We start from the raw sequence: 20,262 nt of genomic DNA, 5'->3' as shown, positions 1-20,262 counted from the left end.
TGAAAATGAAAATCATTCATATAGTATTAAGTACAGGTTCATGTCCTTCTAGGTGTTTTTCTGGGCATATATACATATGGTGTGCTTTTTGTAACAGCATGTCATGAATACATTTCTGTATTAACATAACATACTTTTACAACTTAGTTTTTGATAACAGCATTACTGTTTCATTTAGTGGATGTCTTATTTGTTTATTCAGTCCCCAGTTGGTTGTTTCAAATATCTTTAGATAGTCATTGATCATGTGTGTGTGATGAAGTTCCCATAAAAATTTCAACAGTGTGGGGTTCAGAGACCTTCTGGGTTGCTGAACACGTGGAGGTGCTGGGAGAGTAGCCTGTCTGGGAGAGGGCGTGGGTGCTCTGAGATGCCTCCCACACCCCTCGCCCTGTGCGTCTCCTCCCTCTGGAGGTTCATTTGTCTTTTGGCATACCCTGTATGATAAAGGGGTGAACAGTAGGTAGATTGTTTTCCTGAGTTTTGTGAGCTGCTCTAGCCTATTAATTGAAACTGAGGAGGGAATGTGGGACTCTTCAATTTACAGCCAGTTAGAAACACAGGTAACAGCCTGGATTTGCAGTTAGTATCTGAAGTGAGAGAAGTCCTGCAGACTGAGTCCTTATCCTGTGGGAACTGACATTATTTCCAGGTAGATAGTGCCAAAGCTGAGTTAAATTTTAGGGGCATTCAGCTGGTGTCGCATAATTGCCTGCTGTGGGGAAAACCCCCACACATCTGGTGTCAGACTTGTTGTGAGTGTGGGAGCACAGGAGAAACAGAATTGTGACTTTTTCTTAACTGTGTATGATCCAAGGTAAAATTCTTTCGTCTTTGTTCCCAAATACTTAACCAAGTATTCCAGCATGAGTAATTTCTTTCTTCATTGAATTGAAATGCAGTTATTATCATTTACTAAATGTCTAAGTAAACGAGTCTATTTCTGGTCTTTCTGTTCTGTTCATCTTCCTATTTGGCTTGTCGAGTTACTTCCCTGTTAATACTGTGATTTTATAGAACAATACTGCTAGGCAGTTCATTCATTTTTACTGTAGCCTAGGTAAATGATCAATAAAGAGACATATGAACTCTGCCTAGATGTGAGTTTTGTATCTGGCTCCCATGTTGGGGAACTCATCGTCTGGGACACCCTGGGCTGGACCGTGCAGGCCTGCGAACACAACTTCTGGGACCCATCTCCGCAGCTGGATGCTCAGCGGGAAATAAAACTCTGTCAAAAGCCAAACGACGTTTCTATTCATCATCTCACATGGGACGAAGAGGTAACAAAAGTTGAGAAAAATTTCTATAATCTTAACATCTTTTACTAAAGTCAGTTTCTAATTGGGAAAATTTAATCTCATGATATAGAAAGGTGTCATTCCTTGCGTCCAAGTTGTGTTTTAAAATGTTTTGATGTATTTCAAAGATTACATCATTTGCTTTAAAAAAAGCGTTTTAATCTTTTATCACCTCCAGTTCAGTTCAGTTCAGTTGCTCAGTCGTGTCTGACTGTTTCAGGAGGTGATTAAATGGCCACAGATTTTAGAACCCATTGAAGTTTTGAGCTGTATTAAATATTCTCATAGGATCTGAGGATAATGCTTAAAATTGTTTTAAGGAACACTTTGAGAAAGAATGCTTTTCAAGACTCTGGTGCATTTCCTGGAGAAATAAAGGAAATTAAAAACTTCAGGAGTGCCTTTCTTTTAGTCTTCTACCATCCTGGGGCAAGGTGGTTGTGTGTGAATTACAGATTTCAGTCCTTCAGGCCAGCTGCTCTTGAAGCACTTTACATCTTTTTTTGCAGTAAGAGATTAGTACCAATGGATTTCTGAATCTTGGCTCTGATCTGAAGATCTCTTCTTTTAGCTTTAGGAGCTCAGAAAATGTTTAAAATGGGGGTTATTTTTCTAAATCTAATCACAAGAAATGTTTGTGTTTTAAACTTCGAGGAGAGGGGTTGGAGGAGGCTGTTCCTCACTTTATTTTGTGTGTCCCTAAAGGAGATCGATCCTGGGTGTTCATTGGAAGGACTGATGCTAAAGCTGAAACTGCAATACTTTGGCCACCTCATGTGAAGAGTTGACTCACTGGAAAAGACTCTGATGCTGGGAAGGATTGGGGGCGGGAGGAGAAGGGGACGACAGAGAATGAGATGGCTGGATGGCATCATCGACTCAATGGACATGAGTTTGAGTGAACTCCGGGAGTTGGTGATAGACAGGGAGGCCTGGCGTGCTGTGATTCACGGGGTCGCAAAGTTGGTCACGACTGAGCGACTGAACTGAACTGATACTGTTTAAATCTTATAATTGTATGTTTTTTAATTTTTATTTTAAAAATGAGCAATAGTGTTCTAGAGGGGGAGAGCGTGGTCCACTTTTTTTTTTGGCTTTCTTTAAACCTCTCTTACTGTAAAAACCAAACCAAAATAGAATAGAGTAAGAATAGGTAAAGAACATTGCTGTACCTAAAGATTAAGTTTCTTTATATTCTAACTTTACTTTGGGGGAAAAGAGAGTAAATATATATGATAAAAACAATAGCCTCAGGAAAGATAGAAACTAGTTTTCTAACAGTTGTAGCCCTAAAAATTATATTTTTAATTTGATACCTTTTTCTCATTGTTGTAAAAATTAGTGCTTAAAGTTTTTTAATTTTGCATTCTCTTTAATTTTAAAATTTTGATTGATGTTTATTAAATGCTTAATAAAGCATTACTCAGTTTTCCCTCATTTTCTTTCTAAGAGTTTGTTTTCTTTCTACAAGGGGGTCAGTTATTGTTAATGACAAGTGATTGATAGAGTGATTCTGTTGAGTAAATACTGCCGCAAAACTTAAATTAATTCTCTAGTTGTATTGATAATTTTGTGAGTTTGGATAAAGCATTTTAACTCTGCACAGATTTCCTGGTCCATATAAACTAGTTTCTGGGGTTTCTTTGCAGTGTATGTTTCCCAGGGCTCTAGATTTTAGCAGGCTGGCCAGCTGTTCTCATTATTGTGCATGGCACTGGTCCTTAGCTAGCTAGCATTACTGTGTGCAGAACACCAGTCCTGAGGGTCAATGGAGTCATTTCTGATTTAGACTCTGGTAAGCCTCACTGGAAAAGACTCTGATGCTGGGAGGGGTTGGGGGCGGGAGGAGAAGGGGACGACAGAGAATGAGATGGCTGGATGGCATCACTGACTCTGTGGACATGAGTTTGAGTATACTCCGGGAGTTGGTGATGGATAGGGAGGCCTGGCGTGCTGTGATTCATGGGGTCGCGGAGAGTCGGACACGACTGAGCGACTGAACTGAACTGAACTGAACTGAAGCCTTGGAGGCATGTTTGGCTGAGATACTATAGGTCTGAGTTGGCATTATAGCCTTTGAGGCTGCACTTTGAGAACTGTGCTCTAGTGAGAACAGGAAGGGAAAAGGATTTTTGAAAGGTCTGTCTCACTGGCATACCTACTGAGTAAGAATAAATGATTCTTAGACAAGAGCCACCAGAAGTCTAGTGATTTGCAAAATAGGTTCAGAAGCTATGTGGTATGGTATGAGGCAAGAGTAAGGAATTGGAGTAACATGACCTGAATTCCAATACCACCTCTCATGTCTTAATTTTTTGTGTGACTTTAATGTTTTATTTTGACTTGTTATTCTGCAAAATAGCTTTTCCTACATTAATGAGATGTTGTGAAGCTGAAGTAAGATAAATATTGGTGAAAGTACTTTCAAAAGATTAAAGCTGTTTTAGTAGAAAGGAAAAATGGAAATTTAGTAGAACTGGAAAAAATGTTTTTGTGAAACCACTATATATATATATATATATATATATATCTGCCACTCTAGCATATGCTATTTTGTATACTTCATAGTTCTTGTGATGCTTAAGATGTGGAGCCCAAGTAATTTTGCTCACATTTTTCAGGCAGAAGAAGCTAAGTAGTTTCCCAGTGATACAGTATTATGTGAATGAAAACCCAGGTTCTTCCCCAGCAGCTCCCCCTCCACTGGCCCAGTCTTCCAGCCACAGCCCCTGCTCTAGCTGTCATGTTTCAGTAAGGAAGGCAGGGATGCTGCAAGGTGTGATGCATAGAGTTCGCTCTGTATTAGCAGTCGTGTCCTTCGACCTTCTGAATGCTGAGCTTTCCTTTGTGCTTTGATATTTTTGGACTTTAGAGGGCAGTACAGTAATTTGGGCTGAAGGCTAGGAATAAGGAAGGTAACAGTGACTTTGTGATGTCACACCAGGGCTGGAAATCTGTTACATCGGGTAGTGGTGTTAGTTTTATGTGCCTTTCTGAACTTTTATCTCCCCCAGAATGTATTTGTTGCAGTTGGAAGGGGTTTATACGTGTATAACCTCCAAATGAAGCGTGTGATTGCCTGCCAGAAAACTGCACATGACTCCAGTGTCCTGCACGTTGCCAAACTTCCCAACAGGTACAGGTTTCCATCTGAACAGGTTACCTGTTCTATAACAGGTAGAAGAAACGCACAGTTCCCAGGGCCAACGGTGTAATTGCTCAAGGGGCAAAATCACCTGGCTCTGTTGCTTGACCAACAAGTTCTTTTGAAAATGGAGAATACCCCATGGCTGTCTCTAACAGAAGAGTTTGTGGCAATATATTACAAAATTTATAAACAGCAGGGTTCAAACAACTTATACTGAATTTCATTGTAAGAAGCGAGAATTTAAAATTTGGTATTTATTTTAATAGAAGACTTTGGGGCACTATGTTCTAATTTTTTAATATTTTCCACAAAGCCACCTTTTTGGTGGTGGTGCTTATGGCCAGAATTAAATGGTAGTCTCCTTGTTGGCCGAGGCTACTAACTGAGTGCTTTCCTCTCAGGGCAGATGTGGCCGTTGAGTTTCTAGGGATGAATTGTATGAAGGAAATGGTAGTATTTTCTGGCCTTCCCTGGTTGCTCAGCTAGTAAAGAATCTGCCTGCAATGCAGGAAATCCCGGTTCAATTCCTGGGTCGGGAAGTTCCCCTGGAGAAGGGACAGGCTACCCACTCCAATGTTCTTGGGCTTCCCTGGTGGCTCAGATGACAAAGAATCTGCCTGCTATGTGGGAGGCCTGGGTTGGATCCCTGGATTGGGAAGACCCCCTTGAGGAGGGCATGGCAACCCACTCCAGTATTCTGGCCTGGAGAATCACATGGACAGAGGAGCCTGGTGGGCTACTGTCTGTAGGGTTGCAGAGAGTTGGACATGACTGAGCAGCTAAGCACAGCACAGCAGTATTTACTCTGCAGGATACTTTCAGAGTGAGAGGTAAGAGAAAGGAATGGGGCTTCTCAGGATATTGTGAGAGTGTAATTCATAACCTGTTTTCCTGCATGCATTTTAAAAAATGGAAGTGATACATGTTTGTTTGTAACATTTGAGCCAGTTTCACACTATAATGAATGCCTTTCCTGAAGAATGTTTTACTTTGCATTGTGAAGCCATGTTAAATTGTGATTTGTATCAGCTCCTGCCGAGAGCTGCATGAAAGCAGATAAAGGCTGCACTGATCGTTCTCCCTGCCCTTTGAGCACTTGCCTCCATGGTGCTCTCTCTCTTCTGACAGGCAGGTTGTCTCATGCTCAGAAGACGGCAGTGTGCGCATTTGGGAGCTCCGAGAAAAACATCAGCTTTCAGTGGAGCCGGTGCCAACGGGTGTGTATCTCCTCTCAAAAAGGTGGTCTTGCTTTTTTCTCATATGAAAGACAGACGAAAGGCAATTATGTGTAACCATGGGAATAATATACAGTGTGCTCCAAATAAGCATGTTTACATGAAGCATTTGGGAATCGGGATGGGAGATTCACATGTTAATATTTACTGCAGGACCGCCTGTTTATTTCAAGTCAGCTAGGATTCTTTGAGGGGATGCTAACTGATCTGACTGATCAAATGGGCTTCCCCTGGTGGCTCAGATGGTAAAGACTCTGCCTGCAATGCAGAACACCCAGGTTTGATCCCTGGGTTGGAAAGATCTCCTGGAGAAGGGAATGGCTACCCACTTCAGTATTCTTGATGCCTGACCAAATGGCCTAATTAGCTATTTATCAATATATTATAATTATGTCTGGTATATAAATATAATGTATACCATCAGGCGTCAAAGTTCTTCAGCCTTGAAGCATTAACATTGAATTCAATTTATAAACAAACACTTTTGTGTTTATATCATTAATCTCTTGAGCTGTTGATTTTCTGGTGCTTGATTTGAAAAACAAATTCCTGGTTAATTAGCAACCTTCGCAAAAGAAATCAAATGCCAGTACCCTCGGAGTTTCTTCTGGTTATTTGAAGTCATAGGGTACTGTCACATTTGTCTGTCCCTAAGTTGTGACCTTCCTGCCCCCACACTGCCATTCAGCCCTTTCATTTCTCTCCACTTTGATTTCCATTGCCTTTTTCTCATGTTAACACACTTTCAGCAGTGTGTGAGTAGGGGCAATAAGAGCCGAGCAACAAATGTGGGTAGCTAAGAGGAAATGAGTCCCTTATACTGCAAGAAGATCCAACCAGTCCATTCTAAAGGAGATCAATCCTGGATGTTCATTGGAGGGACTGATGCTAAAGCTGAAACTGCAATACTTTGGCCACCTCATGAGACGAGTTGACTCACTGGAAAAGACTCTGATGCTGGGAAAGGTTGGGGGCGGGAGAAGGGGACGACGGAGAATGAGATGGCTGGATGGCATCACCGACTCTGTGGACATGAATTTGAGTGTGCTCCGGGAGTTGGTGATGGACAGGGAGGCCTGGCGTGCTGTGATTCATGGGGTCGCGGAGAGTCGGACACGACTGAGCGACTGAACTGAACTGAACTGAACTGAAGAGGAAATGAAGTAACATATTAAAAAACCCTGGCATAGTGCCTGGTATCATTTGCTCACTTAGCCCTTGACTAAAATAAGTGAGAAACACTTACTTAAGTTTTGTTTTTCTGATCTTACATTATTATTGTTAAGGAAAGTGAAAGTCACTCAGCCGTGTCCAACTCTTTGCGACTTCCCTGGACTTTACGGTCCATGAAATTTTCCAGGCCAGGATATTGGAGTGGGTAGCTGTTCCCTTTTCCAGGGGATCTTCGCAACCCAGGTCTCCCACGTTGCAGGCAGATTCTTTACCAGCAGAGCCATAAGGGAAGCCTGTTAAGAGCATACTGATTTTGAGAATGACTAAAATGGTTGTGTTTTCCTAGGTTTTTTTAACATGTGGGGATTTGGAAGAGTAAATAAACAAGCCAGCCATCCTATTAAAAAGCAACAAGAAAATGCCACTTCCTGTTCACTAGAGCTTATTGGAGATTTAATTGGACACTCATCATCTGTGGAGGTATTGTTTTTAATAAGCATAGAAGTGTCCGGGGGAGTCTTGCTTTTTGCATCTCACTGCTGTTCATTCATTTGGTCTCATAAAGACCTAAACCTTCTCTTATCAGTAAGTTTTTGCTGATTCTAAACATGGGGTGGGATGTGCAGTAAAGATCTCCCTATACAGAGAAATGATTTGAAGGAGGAATGTCTTGCTTCTAAAAACTGGCTTAATTAACTTTACGTATGAGATGTAGGTAGACAGCTGACAATAAGGACAGTGTTGAATATATAAGAGCAGTAAGTACTGTTAAATGGTCGTTAATACAGAGGGTACATGGAGAAGTGTGCTTAAATATGTAGAGGTAAAACCTTACAGAATCTTATTCCCAGAGGCATTATCAAATTCATGAAGAGAAGTCTGTTTTACTTCATTTTGAAGGATAATAATTAGTTAGCTTTAGTAAAACCCTGTGTCTTGATTATCATCATGTATATATGAAAACAGTTCAGAATTATAGGGTGCATCCACTTCTAACTTTTTATAAATTCAAATGCATTAATATTTACTATCAGCTCCATTGCCTGTAATGAAGAAGGAAAAAGACCAGTCGAGGTAAAGAGATAATTGCAACTGGTAACAATATCACCACAGCCCTGAGTAATGAATTTCTTAAATTATGCTTCTCTGTTGCATAGCCAGGGAGGAACAAATTAATTTTTCATTTGAAAGTGCATTTATACTTAAGAGCAGCAGCACACTACCACTTTATTATTAGCATTTCCTGTATTCCAGGCACTGTACTGGACGTTAAGAGTTTACAAAGGGATATAAAATATAATCCTTGCTGTCATGGAGCTTATATTTCAGTAGACAGGAACAATATAGGTAGACTTAATAAGCTGTTAATCTAGGTTGCTTATGATGGACCCAGATTAGTAGCAGAATACTCAGAAGAAAATGGTTAGTGGAGATAATGGATGGGCCTTGAGCTGAACGTTGATGCTTCGGAGGATTAAGATAGTCTGTGACTGTAAGCTCCCTGACGTTGGGTACTCATGTCTTACTCGTTTTTGCCTTCGTGTAACAGGTAGCCCAGTTGTTTTCATTTTGTGTTTTAACTTCGGGAGTTGTGCAGATGGAATGTAGTAGACAGGAGGGCAAAGACAGAATCTACTTGGTGGCAAGGAGCAGGCTGGCTAGCCTGGAGGTTTGTGTTCCAGTGAGTGGGCACAGTAGGAGATAAAGCCTTGGGAAAGTAGTTTGGGTCAGATTATTGAATGTACGGCTAAGCAGTTTGGCCTTTAAACTTTTTTAAAGAGTGGATTTTAAAACAGCTATTAAAGGTTTTTAAATGACATGGCACATTTGTCATTATATAGAAGTGTCAGATTCTTAGAAATTTGTCTGAGTAGAAGTGTCGACATTTAATTATTTTTTAAAGTGTCTCTGGCTTCATTGAGAAAACCTTGGCTCTTTCTTAAATTTCCTCAATTCTTGTTTATTTTTGTCCTGACTGTCTCAGCCTAGCCTTATAAAACTGTGTGTACTGAATTCTCACTTGTACATCTCCTGAGGAAGTCTGCTCTGATAGTTTCTTCCCTTTTACTAGTGCATCATCAGCTCAGACTGTATCCTGTTGCGTTCAGAAATGTATACGTTATTTCTCAGAAAGCTCACGTCCTGTCTCTCTCCTTTATTTCACTCTTTTCCTCGAGGAGCTCATCCTTTTCATAGTTTCGTTTATCTCCTCTCTTACACCAGCTCTCTCCATAGGATGCACGCTGTCTTCTCATCAACACTCCATTTTCCTGCTCTTAACTTCCAGCCTGTCCCTTCACTGGGCAGGACCTTAGTTTTATTTGCAGAGTTTAATGTTTTGTTAGCTTTCTCGGACAATTTCATTCAGTATTGATCTATGCCTCCTTTTTCTGTGGCAAATCATAGCCTGAAGTATATTATTTAGTACCTAATTACATCATCTTTTGGAGAAGGCAATGGCAAGCCACTCCAGTACTCTTGCTTAGAAAATCCCATGGATGGAGGAGCCTGGTGGGCTGCAGTCCGTGGGGTCGCTAAGGGTCGGACACGACTGAGAGACTTCACTTTCACTTTCACACATTGGAGAAGGAAATGGCAACCCACTCCAGTGTTCTTGCCTGGAGAATCCCAGGGATGGGGGAGCCTGGTGGGCTTTCTTCTCTGGGGCTACACAGAGTCGGACACGACTGAAGTGACTTAGCTTAGCAGCAATTGCATCATCTTTAACGATACCTTTACTGTTTCAACTAAGATTCAGTTTTCACAGCTGAACTGGAAGCTTCTTGAAGATAGGGATTATAAGCATATAGATAACACTCGGTAAATGCTTAAGGACTGATTATTCTCTGTTTATATACAGAACTAAAGCTACTGTTTATCTTGGAGAACTTGGAATTCAGATAGTTTATTGTGGCCATTTTTACATTGAAAAGAAGGCCAGCAGAAATGATTAAATGAAGCAGGTTTGTCGAAAAAACATCTTAAAACCGATTCTTGAAGAATTAGATAATGGTAAAATTTAGATAACACTTTGGGAATTAAAAAAAAATAGCTGTTATTTATAGCTCTGTAGTTCAGTAGTGTTACAGAGTTCTGATTATTAAAATATTAGATGTGGGTCTGGCATTTGTTATTTGTGTGTGATTATCACCCACACTTAAATTTCTCATGAAAGATATGGAGTTTCATAGTCAGATCCAAAGACGTCTCCAAGGTACACACTTCGGCAAGGACCTATGTTAGTCTACTTGGTATTAGCCGCTTCTCTTCTCCTTGAATTTTCTATAATCAGTAATTAATTTTCTTCTACAGATGTTTCTGTACTTTGAAGACCATGGACTAGTGACTTGTTCTGCTGATCACCTCATTATTCTCTGGAAAAATGGAGAACGAGAATCTGGATTGCGCAGTTTAAAGTTATTTCAAAAATTAGAGGAGAATGGTGACTTGTATCTGTCTGTCTAGGTTAAGGAATTTAAATACCTGTAAATGAACCTTGAACATCAAATATAGGGTAATGCTGTGAAAACCATTACCATATTGATTATTTATTTAATTTTGTTTAATTTTTTTGGGGGGGGTCCTGAAAACCAGCAACAGGTTTGCTTCTGAGGTATTAGGACATCCATCAAAGAATATGGCACAAGTTTTTAATTTGACTTTCCACATAAGTTACCTGAAACCATTGTAGGAATGGGTCTGATTTCAGCAGTGAATTTTCATAAAGTGAAGTGTTCAGACTTCAGCACAACTGTCTGACGAAGCAGAATTAAATTATACCACAGTATCCTCACAGAGATAAAATTTTTATGCTTTAAATTTTACACCAGAAATTGTATAACCTTATGCTTAATGAAAAGAATAGTACTCAGAACCTCTCTCTGTCTTTAGTGTTACTATATTGCCTCTAACTAAATTTATCACCAGGAATTAGAGTTTTAAAGTTTTACGTGTAGTTTCTTTCATTTAGCCTTTCTGGATTTTGAAATACCTGACTTTATTATCCAAAACTAATATTTTAACTATGTGACCACCTGTCATTCTTTTAAATACTTATTTAACGAACCTGCTTTAATGGAAATAAATATACATGATAATTATGGAAGATATTTTATGAGGAAAATGAAAACTCCATTGAAGAGTAAATAGGATGTAGCATATCTTGAATTTAAACCTTGAGCTATCTAGAAAAATGATGCTTCCCTGGAGGAAATGAAGATTCCATAATAATTGTCTGTTGTTGAAGTGGTGAGTGCTGTGTTTTAAGCTTCTTAATTTGAATCTAGACCCTGGAAGGAGGTAGAAATAGAAGTAATAGTATTTTTTTATTCTTTGGTTTCCTTTAGAGCCTGTTTGATTAAGAATTCTTGGGATAAATATCCTTTCTCCTACAAATTCCCCTGGTCTTTAGTAACTACCACCATGCCATGAAACAAACCTGAATCTCACTGTTCTAACTACAGCTTTTTAAAAAATTTTTGGTGCCAACTTTTAGTGACTGAACAATAACCACCATTTGTTTAAATCATTCATTTTTAATTCTAGCTGCTAAAATCCCTATAAACTCAAATCAGTAGGAATCTTATTAGGGTTTATTTCTTCCCTCTAGCCTGAACAGCCATTTGGTACAAGACCAGTGGCTGCCCCTCATATATGTTAGAGATGACAGCTAGATCAGTAAAGTGTTACCAGAGTGCCTGATTCATCTTACCATTGGCTCAAATAGCAAATGCTTGAGACAGGCTTTACATAACGTAGTTTCTTGCAGTTACCTGAGATTAAATCAGCTTCATCACCCCATCAGCCTTAGAATACTCTTTCTCCCTTTTGGTACTAAAGGATAAAAATTAAAAAGTGTCTCATACATTAGAAAATGGGTGGTTTTAACTGTGGAGTTAAACTGCTGATGAAAGAATCCTACTGAAGTAACTGTAAGGGGGCTGATGTGTTAAGACTGATACTTCTCAAAGAACACTTTCTGGGTTTACTCATCACACACCCCTAACAGAATCCACAGACCCTAATGGAATCTTTGTAAAAAATTTTTACCTAGTTTTACCTTTGACAGTTGCTTCCGTTATTAACTACCTGCGAAGTCTGGATGAGCTATGGTCATCTATGCCAGATGAGTGCCATCATGCTTTTAAATGAGGAAGCTGAAGCCCAGTCAGATAAGCCCTTCCAGTTAGTTAGCTCAGTTCCCATTATCAGTGAACAGCTTTAAAAAAAATATGCCTGAGAGAGAAGGGCTTACATGATCACCCCTTGAGCAAGACCAAGTAATGTTCACACTTGTTAATTCACAATGAAAACAGATTTATGGAGAAATATAAAATTTACCTAACCTCCATTTTATAATAGAAAAATTAGCACTGCCTTTTAGCCAAGATTGTTGTTATGGCATAATTGAGTGTTACACAGAAGCACCTGTAATCTCACCCTGATGTTGGCACATGGGTAGGATTCCTAACCAAGCCAACATGCATTTTGGTCTGAGTGCATCAGATTATTGATCAGTCATTTTTAGGCTTTTAATTTTTCTCCATAGATGGACTTTGCCCTATTACTAATTAGCTTTTTCTTTGGCGGGGCTACATTATTAGGTCATGAGTTTATAAACTCTTTTTGAATTGTATAAGATAGTCAATGAATTATAAAGGAATTCATAGATTCTTAACTGCTTTTCCTGATTTCTTCTGGATTAGTATTAAGTGACAGCAATCTATTCACAAGGAATGTTAGAAGCCCTAGGTAAGTTTGGGGGACAAATAGCATAAATAAGTACCACTGTGAGTCCTTCTGTTATTAACATTTAGAGAAACTTGATGGTTTTGCTTTCATGAATGCCCTAAGGTCAGAGATGGGCAAAAACAGTGAGATGGGAGAATCTAGCAGGGACTCATACTTGATGGCTGTTCACTAGTTGTATGGAGACTACTGCTAAAAGTTGAACTTTCAGATTAGAAGAATACTATAACTGACATCAATATATATGCATTTTTTTCATTTCCCTAGCTTAGCTTTCCGGAGAAGGCAATGGCACCCCACTCCAGTACTCTTGCCTGGAGAATCCCATGGACGGAGGAGCCTGGAAGGCTGAAGTCCATGGGGTCGCTGAGGGTCAGACACGACTGAGCGACTTCACTTTCATGCATTGGAGAAGGAAATGGCAACCCACTCCAGTGTTCTTGCCTGGAGAATCCCAGGGATGCGGGAGCCTGGTGGGCTGCCGTCTATGGGGTCACACAGAGTCTGACACGACTGAAGTGACTTAGCAGCAGCAGCAGCTTAGCTTTCAGTGCTATTATATTTACAATACCAGATGTAATACTGTACACTGGGCCTTGTCATTTTTACTTAAAAGTACCCTTATCACCTCATTTTTTGACTTATTCACATAAGAGCCTACACTTCAGGGACATTGTGTTTATCTTTGTCAAGTTGAGTGGCTTCTGACTGAATAGATGAGGCGTCCTAACTCTGAAGGCAAGCATAATTTTCAAATCCTAATTTGGAAGTAAAAAAATAACGTAATTAAATTATAGTGTTATTTTGGTCCAGGCAACAGTGTTTTATAACTTCTGGTTCAATAGTAGTAGCAGTAATATCTCTTTCTAAATGAGATTTTATTTTCCTAAATTAATAAGGCTCCCCTCAACAGAGAATATTTTAGTAAATAGCTTATTTACTGATTTATATATATATCAGTTGGAGAAGGCAATGGCAAGCCACTCCAGTACTCTTGCCTAGAAAATCGCATGGACAGGGGAGCCTGGTGGGCTGCAGTCCATGGGGTCGCTACTAGTCGGACACGACTGAGCGACTTCACTTTCACTTTTCACTTTCACACATTGGAGAAGGAAATGGCAACCCACTCCAGTGTTCTTGCCTGGAGAATCCCAGGGACGGGGGAGCCTGGTTGGCTGCCGTGTATGGGGTCACACAGAGTCGGACACGACTGAAGTGACTTAGCAGCAGCAGCAGCAGCAGCATATATATAAGTAAATACTTATTTACTGATAAGAGACAATAATTTATACCTGATACACATACCATCTAAAAGACTATTTCTTATAAACTATTTTTAGGAATGCACTATTTAATTAGTAACCCAGTGAAAGATTACACCACAGTAGATTAAACTGGTAAATAGCAGAGGTATGCTAAAGCTTTAGCACCTGGCAGTGTTAACATGAAGTTAATTTGAAACTGAGTCAGCTATAAGGTTCATATAGAAAAATGTCAGACGTCTAATGAATGTCTCTTGCCAAATGTAACCAAAAGCGAGATGGTCAGGAAAAGATTGTTGTTGTCTCAAGCAAGCTTCTGAGGCTTAGGCAAATTATTTAGCTCCTTAAAATGGGATTCTGACATCCTGAATTTAATGTGTTCTGAAAACAAAGTGTGTGACTCATCAAATAAAGAATACTTAACCGAAATTTTATAATTATGAAAAATTTAGGCCAAACAATTAAAATAAAAACAGCTGTTAGGAATGAAAAATGGCTGTAGGAATTTAGTTACAAGTACTTCACAAAAACATTTTCATCACATTTACATAATGCAGCATTACAATACAAAGCTAGCTGCTCTCCTGACCAAGCAAGTTCTCTTAGCATCTAACAAAAATAATTTAGGTACATTTCTTTCTTTGCATGGAATTGTCATATATGTTTGCATTTTTTGGTACAAAACATAGAAAAAAGCATTGGCACATTTTGTAGTGATTAAGTCATTTTTTCCCCCATGTACTAGTTCCAAGTATGCTGCATTCAGATTTTCATTTGAAAAAAAGTAACTACTGGTTCAGTTAATTTAGTCTCTGTTTATACCTCTTAGGAATGCAGCATGGAGTACAGAGAATTTAAAAGAACAAAGATTTTGTTTACTAAATCTCTAATATTTATAATACACGGAAGGGTTGGCTGGTAAAAGAGAAAGGAAAATCTCAAGACTGACTTGATGTAGATCACAGAAAGTTGTGAAAAGAGCTGTATAAAAATATGCACTTGTGCTTTAGAAGCTTTTAGCATACAATTAATAGCTTAAAATAGTATTTACTGCTTCCCCATATGCCTATTTGCTGATATATTTACACATCTTGCAGTCTTTTTTTGTTTTTTTTTTTACATCATTAAAGCAAAATGGCATGATTGTAAATATAGATAGGTTAAAAACATCTGAACCTTGAAACTTCCTCTTTCTCCTTGGTAACATGGCACAATATACTCCATGGACTTAAACCCAGAAAATTTAGATTGCTCTAATAAAAAATTTTAAACAGCAAATGTATATAAATTTTTAAAAAACAAGCTTGTCCAAGGGTAGTCAGATTAATGGCTTGTATATAATACTCACTGTAGTGCCTTGTGACTGCCTCTGTAAACCAGAAATAAAGGGATAAAACTCTTGAATTACCCCCAAACAAGATGTCACTTCCAGATGGCTTTCTGTTAGGATGAATCCCTTTTTTGGGAGAAAGGGCTACGCAGGCTGCTGATACCAGTCTAAAGAGGGCACTCACTAGGCCAAGGCTATATTCTAATTTGAGTGTCACACCATTAGTCAGAAGAACCACCTAGCCATGGAGGCTCTGAAACTAACTAGTTTATCAGCAGTTTGGTCCCAGTTGTTTTGCTCATTTTATATAGGTTTTTAAAAATTAGATATTCTTAGGCATCTTTTAGATTGATGCTTTTGAGGAAAATAGTCAAGCCACACAGTGATAGAGACTTTCATGGTAAAGGATGAGCTAAATACTAGCAAAGCTCCATGGTCCATCATCCACAGAGATGGTGGGCTCGTGGGCACCAAGCCTTTGCTGCATGTGTCCTGCTAGTTACAGTGAATCAGCTGCATGGTTTGATGAGAGCACACAGGATTACAGCAGGGCAATGGGCTTTGCCATGTGTTTGTTCTCTCACTAAGTGACTGTTCAAAAGAACATATATTAATATTTTTCTTCACAGAACATAGTTTTCTAAAAATGAAATTTGGGAAGTTGAATGATTCAAGGTCAGATATTAAACATTAGCTCCTTAACCTATACCTGTCATTTTCATTATGAAGGAAAGCCTCTTACACTACTGTGATTCACAGTGCCCTTTGTAGATCAAGAAGTCACCTCCTCTGTCTTGACTTTAACTGTCAGATGGAAGCCTCAGACTTTTGCACTTTAGGTCATCTAATGTCTTCCAGTGTTTGTAGTTATCAGCCAAATGTTGCATCAGCGTTGGCAGGTGTGCAAAGGCTGCAAGGACATAAAAAAATAAAAAGAAGCCTGTTAAGTTAGATTCTAGGAGCATTTATAAGGTTGAGGCTCTCTGGGACAAATTTGGGATCAGAATTGGAGGTGAGGTACCCTAGGTTAGGCCTAAGGTGAATACACAAGTGTGAGAAGGATAAATTACTAAATACTGGTTTCTATAATAGGAACAGGTCCTTTAACTAAAAGTTGCTAACAAAAGATCAGAAAGAGAAATTAAGGAAACAATCCTATTTATAATCACATCAAAAAGAATAAAATACTTTGGAATAAATCTACCTTAAGAAGCAAAAGACCTATACTCTGAAAACTATAAGACACTGATGAAAGAAACTGAAGATGACACAGACAGCTGGAAAGATACCATGCTCCTGGATTAGAAGAATCAATACTGTGAAAATGACTATACTATCCTAAGGCAATCCCTATCCCTATCAAAATACCAATAGCATTTTTCACAGAACTAGAAAAAATATTTTAAAATTTGTATGGAAACACAAAAGGCCCCAAATAGTCAAAGCAACCCAGAGAAAGAAAAACAGAGCTGGAGGAATCAGATTCTCTGACTTCAGACTATACTACAAAGCTACAATCATCAAAACAAAATGGTCCTGGCACAAAAACAGAAACAGAGATCAACGCAACAGAACGGAAAGCCCAGACATAAACCTGCACACTTATCGTCAGTTAATCTACAACAAAGGAAACAAGAATATATGATGGAGAAAAGCATGTCTGCAATAAGTGGTGCTGGGAAAACTGACAACTCAGTTTTACAACTCAGTGTAAAAGAACTCAATTAGAATGTTCTCTAACACAGTACATTAAAATAAACTCAAAATGGATTAAACACCTAAATGTAAAATCAGATACCATAAAATTCCTAGAGGAAAACACAAGCAGAACACTAGTTGCCACAAGTCACACCAATATCTTTTTAGATCTACCTCCTACCTAGAGTAATGAAAAAAACAGACATATATGGGACTGAGTTAAACTTAAAAGCTTTTGCACAGCAAAGGAAACCATAGACAAAACGAAAAGACAACCCACAGAATGGGAGAAAATATTGGCAAATGAAGTGACTGACAAGGGATCAATCTGAAATATACCAACAGCTCATGCAGCTCTAGATCAAACAACCCTCTCAAAAAATGGACTGAAATAGACATTTCTTCAAAGAGGACATACAGATGGCCAAAAAGCTCAACATCATTAAACAAGAAATGCAAATCAAAGCTAAAATGAGGTATTACCCTCACACCAGTCAGAACAGCCATCAGAAAGTTTATGAATAATAAATGCTGAAGAGAGAGTGAAGAGGAAGGAACCTTCCTACACTGTTGGCGGGAATGTAAATTGGTGCAGCCACTATGGAGAACAACGTGGAGTTTCAGAAAACTTAAAGTAGAATTAACATATGACCCAACAATCCCACTACTGGGCATATATCCAGAGAAAGCCATAATTCAAAAAGATACATGCACCCCAGTGTTCATTGTAGTACACTTTATAATAGCCAAGACATGAAAGCCACCTAAATGTCCACTGAGAGATTAATGAAGAAGATTGGGTAGATATACACAATTGGTGAATTTAACTCAGATGACCATTATATCCACTACCGTGGGCAAGAATCGCTTAGAAGAAATGGAGTAGCCATCATGGTCAACAAGAGTCCAAAAAAAATGCAGTACGTGGATGCAATCTCAAAAACGACAGAATGATCTTTGTTCGTTTCTAAGGCAAACCATTTAGTATCACAGTAATCCAGGTCTATGCCCCGACCAGTAATGCTAAAGAAGCTGAAGCTGAATGGTTCTCTGAAGACCTAGACCTTCTAGAACACCTAAAAAAAGATGTCCTTTTCATTATAGGGGACTGGAATGCAAAAGTAGGAAGTCAAGAAATACTGGAGTAACAGGCAAATTTGGCCTTGGAGTAGAAAATGAAGCAGGTCAAAAGGCTAACAAGTTTTGCCAAGAGAATGCACTGGTCATGGCAAACACCCTCTTCCAACAACACGAGAAGACTCTACACATGGACATCACCAGATGGTCAATACCGAAATCAGACTGATTATATTCTTTGCAGCCAAAGATGGAGAAGCTCTATACAGTCAGCAAAAACAAGACCAGGAGCTGACTGTGGCTCAGATCATGAACTCCTTATTGCCAAATTCAGACTTAAATTGAAGAAAGTAGGGAATACCACTAGACCATTCAGGTATGACCTGAATCATCCCTTACGAATATACAGTGGAAGTGACAAATAGATTCAAGGGATCAGATCTGATAGACAAGAGTGCCTGAAAAACTATGGGTAGAGGTTTGTGACATTGTACTGGAGGCAGGGATCAAGACCATCCCCAAGAAAAAGAAATGGAAAAAGACAAAATGGTTATCTGAGGAAGGCTTACAAATAATGAAAAGAAGCAAAAGGCAAAAGAGAAAAGGAAAGATACACCCATCTGAATGGAGAGTTCCCAAGAATAGCAAGGAGAGATAAGAAAGTCTTCTTCAATGATCAGTGCAAAGACATAGGGGAAAACAATAGAATGGGAAAGACCAGAGATCTCTTCAAGAAAATTAGAGATACCAAGGGAACATTTCATGCAAAAATGGGCTCAATAAAGGACAGAAATGGTATGGATGTAACAGAAGCAGAAGATAGTAAGAAGAGGTGGCAAGAATACACAGAAGAACTATACAAAAAAGATCTTCACGACCCAGATAATCACAATGGTGTGATCACTCACCTAGAGCCAGACATCCTGGAGTGCAAAGTTGAGAGGGCCTTAAGAAGCATCACTACAAACAAAGGTAGTGGAGGTGATGGAATTCCAGTTGAGCTGTTTCAGATCCTCAAAGATGATGCTGTGAAAGTGCTGCACTCAATATGCCAGCAAATCTGGAAAACTCAGCAGTGGCCACAGGACTGGAAAAGGTCAGTTTTCATTCCAGTCCCAAAGGCAATGCCAAAGCATGCTCAAACTACTGCACAGTTGCCCTCATCTCACACGCTAGTAAAGTCATGCTCAAAATTCTCCAAGCCAGGCTTCAACAGTATGTGAACTGTGAAATTCCAGATGTTCAAGCTGGATTTAGAAAAGGCAGAGGAATCAGAGATCAAAATGCCAACATCTGTTGGATCATCGAAAAAGCAGGAGAGTTCCAGAAAAACATCTACTTCTGCTTTATTGACTATGCCAAAGCCTTTGACTGTGGATCACAACAAACTGTGGAAAATTCTTCAAGAGATAGGAATACCAGACCATCTGACCTGCCTTTTGAGAAATCTGTATGCAGGTCAGGAAGCAACAGTTAGAACTGGACATGGAACAACAGACCGGTTCCAAATAGGACAAGGAGTACGTCAAGGCTGTATATAGTCACTGTGCTTATTTAACTTATACTCAGAGTACATCTTGAGAAATGCTGGGCTGGATGAAGCACAAGCTGGAATCAAGATTGCCAGGAGAAATATCAATAACCTCAGATATGCAGATGACCCCATACTTACAGCAGAAAGCGAAGAAGAACTAAAGAGCCTTGTGATGAAAGTGAAAGAGGAGAGTGAAAAAGTTGTATTAAAATTCCACATTCAGAAAACTAAGATCATGGCATCTGGTCCCATCACTTTATGGCAAATAGATGTGGAAACAGTGACAGACTTAATTTTTTTGGGCTCCAAAATCACTGCAGATGGAGATTGCAGCCATGAAATTAAAAGGTGGCTGCTCCTTGGAAGAAAAGTTATGACCAACCTAGACAGCATATTAAAAAGCAGAGACATTACTTTGCCAACAAAGGTCCATCTAGTGAAAGCTATGGTGTTTCCAGTAGTCATGTATGGATGTGAGAGCTGGACTATAAAGAAAGCTGAGCACTGAAGAATTGATGCTTTTAAACTGTGGTGTTGGAGAAGACTTTTGAGAATCCCTTGGATGTCAAGGAGATCCAACCACTCCATTCTAAAGGAAATCAGTCCTGAATATTCATTGGAAGGACTCGTGCTGAAGCTGAAACTCCAATACTTTGGCCATCTGATGCAAAGAACTGACTCATAGGAAGACCCTGATGCTGGGAAAGATTGAAGGCAGGAGGAGAAGGGGACGACAGAGGATGAGATGGTTGGATG

The 20,262-nt window shown here is 39.3% G+C and overlaps 2 protein-coding genes across 20 annotated transcripts in view; one reads left to right on the top strand and one right to left on the bottom strand.

Moving 5' to 3' along the window:
• WDR41 (WD repeat domain 41) overlaps positions 1-10,404 on the top strand; it is a 47,569-nt gene extending 37,165 nt beyond the window's left edge. The window contains exons 9-13 of one of the 2 annotated variants that reach the window (XR_016038267.1): positions 1,099-1,283; positions 4,316-4,437; positions 5,582-5,666; positions 7,204-7,337; positions 10,170-10,404. Coding sequence is in view for 1 of the 2 variants with exons in the window: in XM_055436853.2 (XP_055292828.1) it covers positions 1,099-1,283; positions 4,316-4,437; positions 5,578-5,666; positions 7,204-7,337; positions 10,170-10,322 (683 nt within the window). In the remaining variant the exon portion in view is untranslated. Of the gene's footprint in view, positions 1-1,098; positions 1,284-4,315; positions 4,438-5,577; positions 5,667-7,203; positions 7,338-10,169 lie in introns of both variants that reach the window. The other variant, XM_055436853.2, reaches the window with a different exon arrangement.
• Positions 1,106-20,262, bottom strand: part of PDE8B (phosphodiesterase 8B) — a 352,403-nt gene continuing 333,246 nt past the window's right edge. For all 18 annotated transcript variants that reach the window (XM_055436840.2, XM_088839884.1, XM_088839887.1 and 15 more), the window contains one exon: positions 1,106-16,107. In XM_055436840.2, coding sequence (XP_055292815.2) covers positions 15,998-16,107 — 110 coding nt within the window. In that variant the 3' untranslated portion in view covers positions 1,106-15,997. The remainder of the gene's footprint in view (positions 16,108-20,262) is intronic.

Source organism: Moschus berezovskii, chromosome 9 (genome assembly GCF_049115385.1).
Source record: "Moschus berezovskii isolate FMDL1 chromosome 9, NW_MosBer_1.0, whole genome shotgun sequence".
Classification (NCBI taxonomy): domain Eukaryota; kingdom Metazoa; phylum Chordata; class Mammalia; order Artiodactyla; family Moschidae; genus Moschus; species Moschus berezovskii.
Note: the sequence above shows the minus strand (reverse complement) of the source record. Positions and strands in the feature narration are given on the sequence as shown.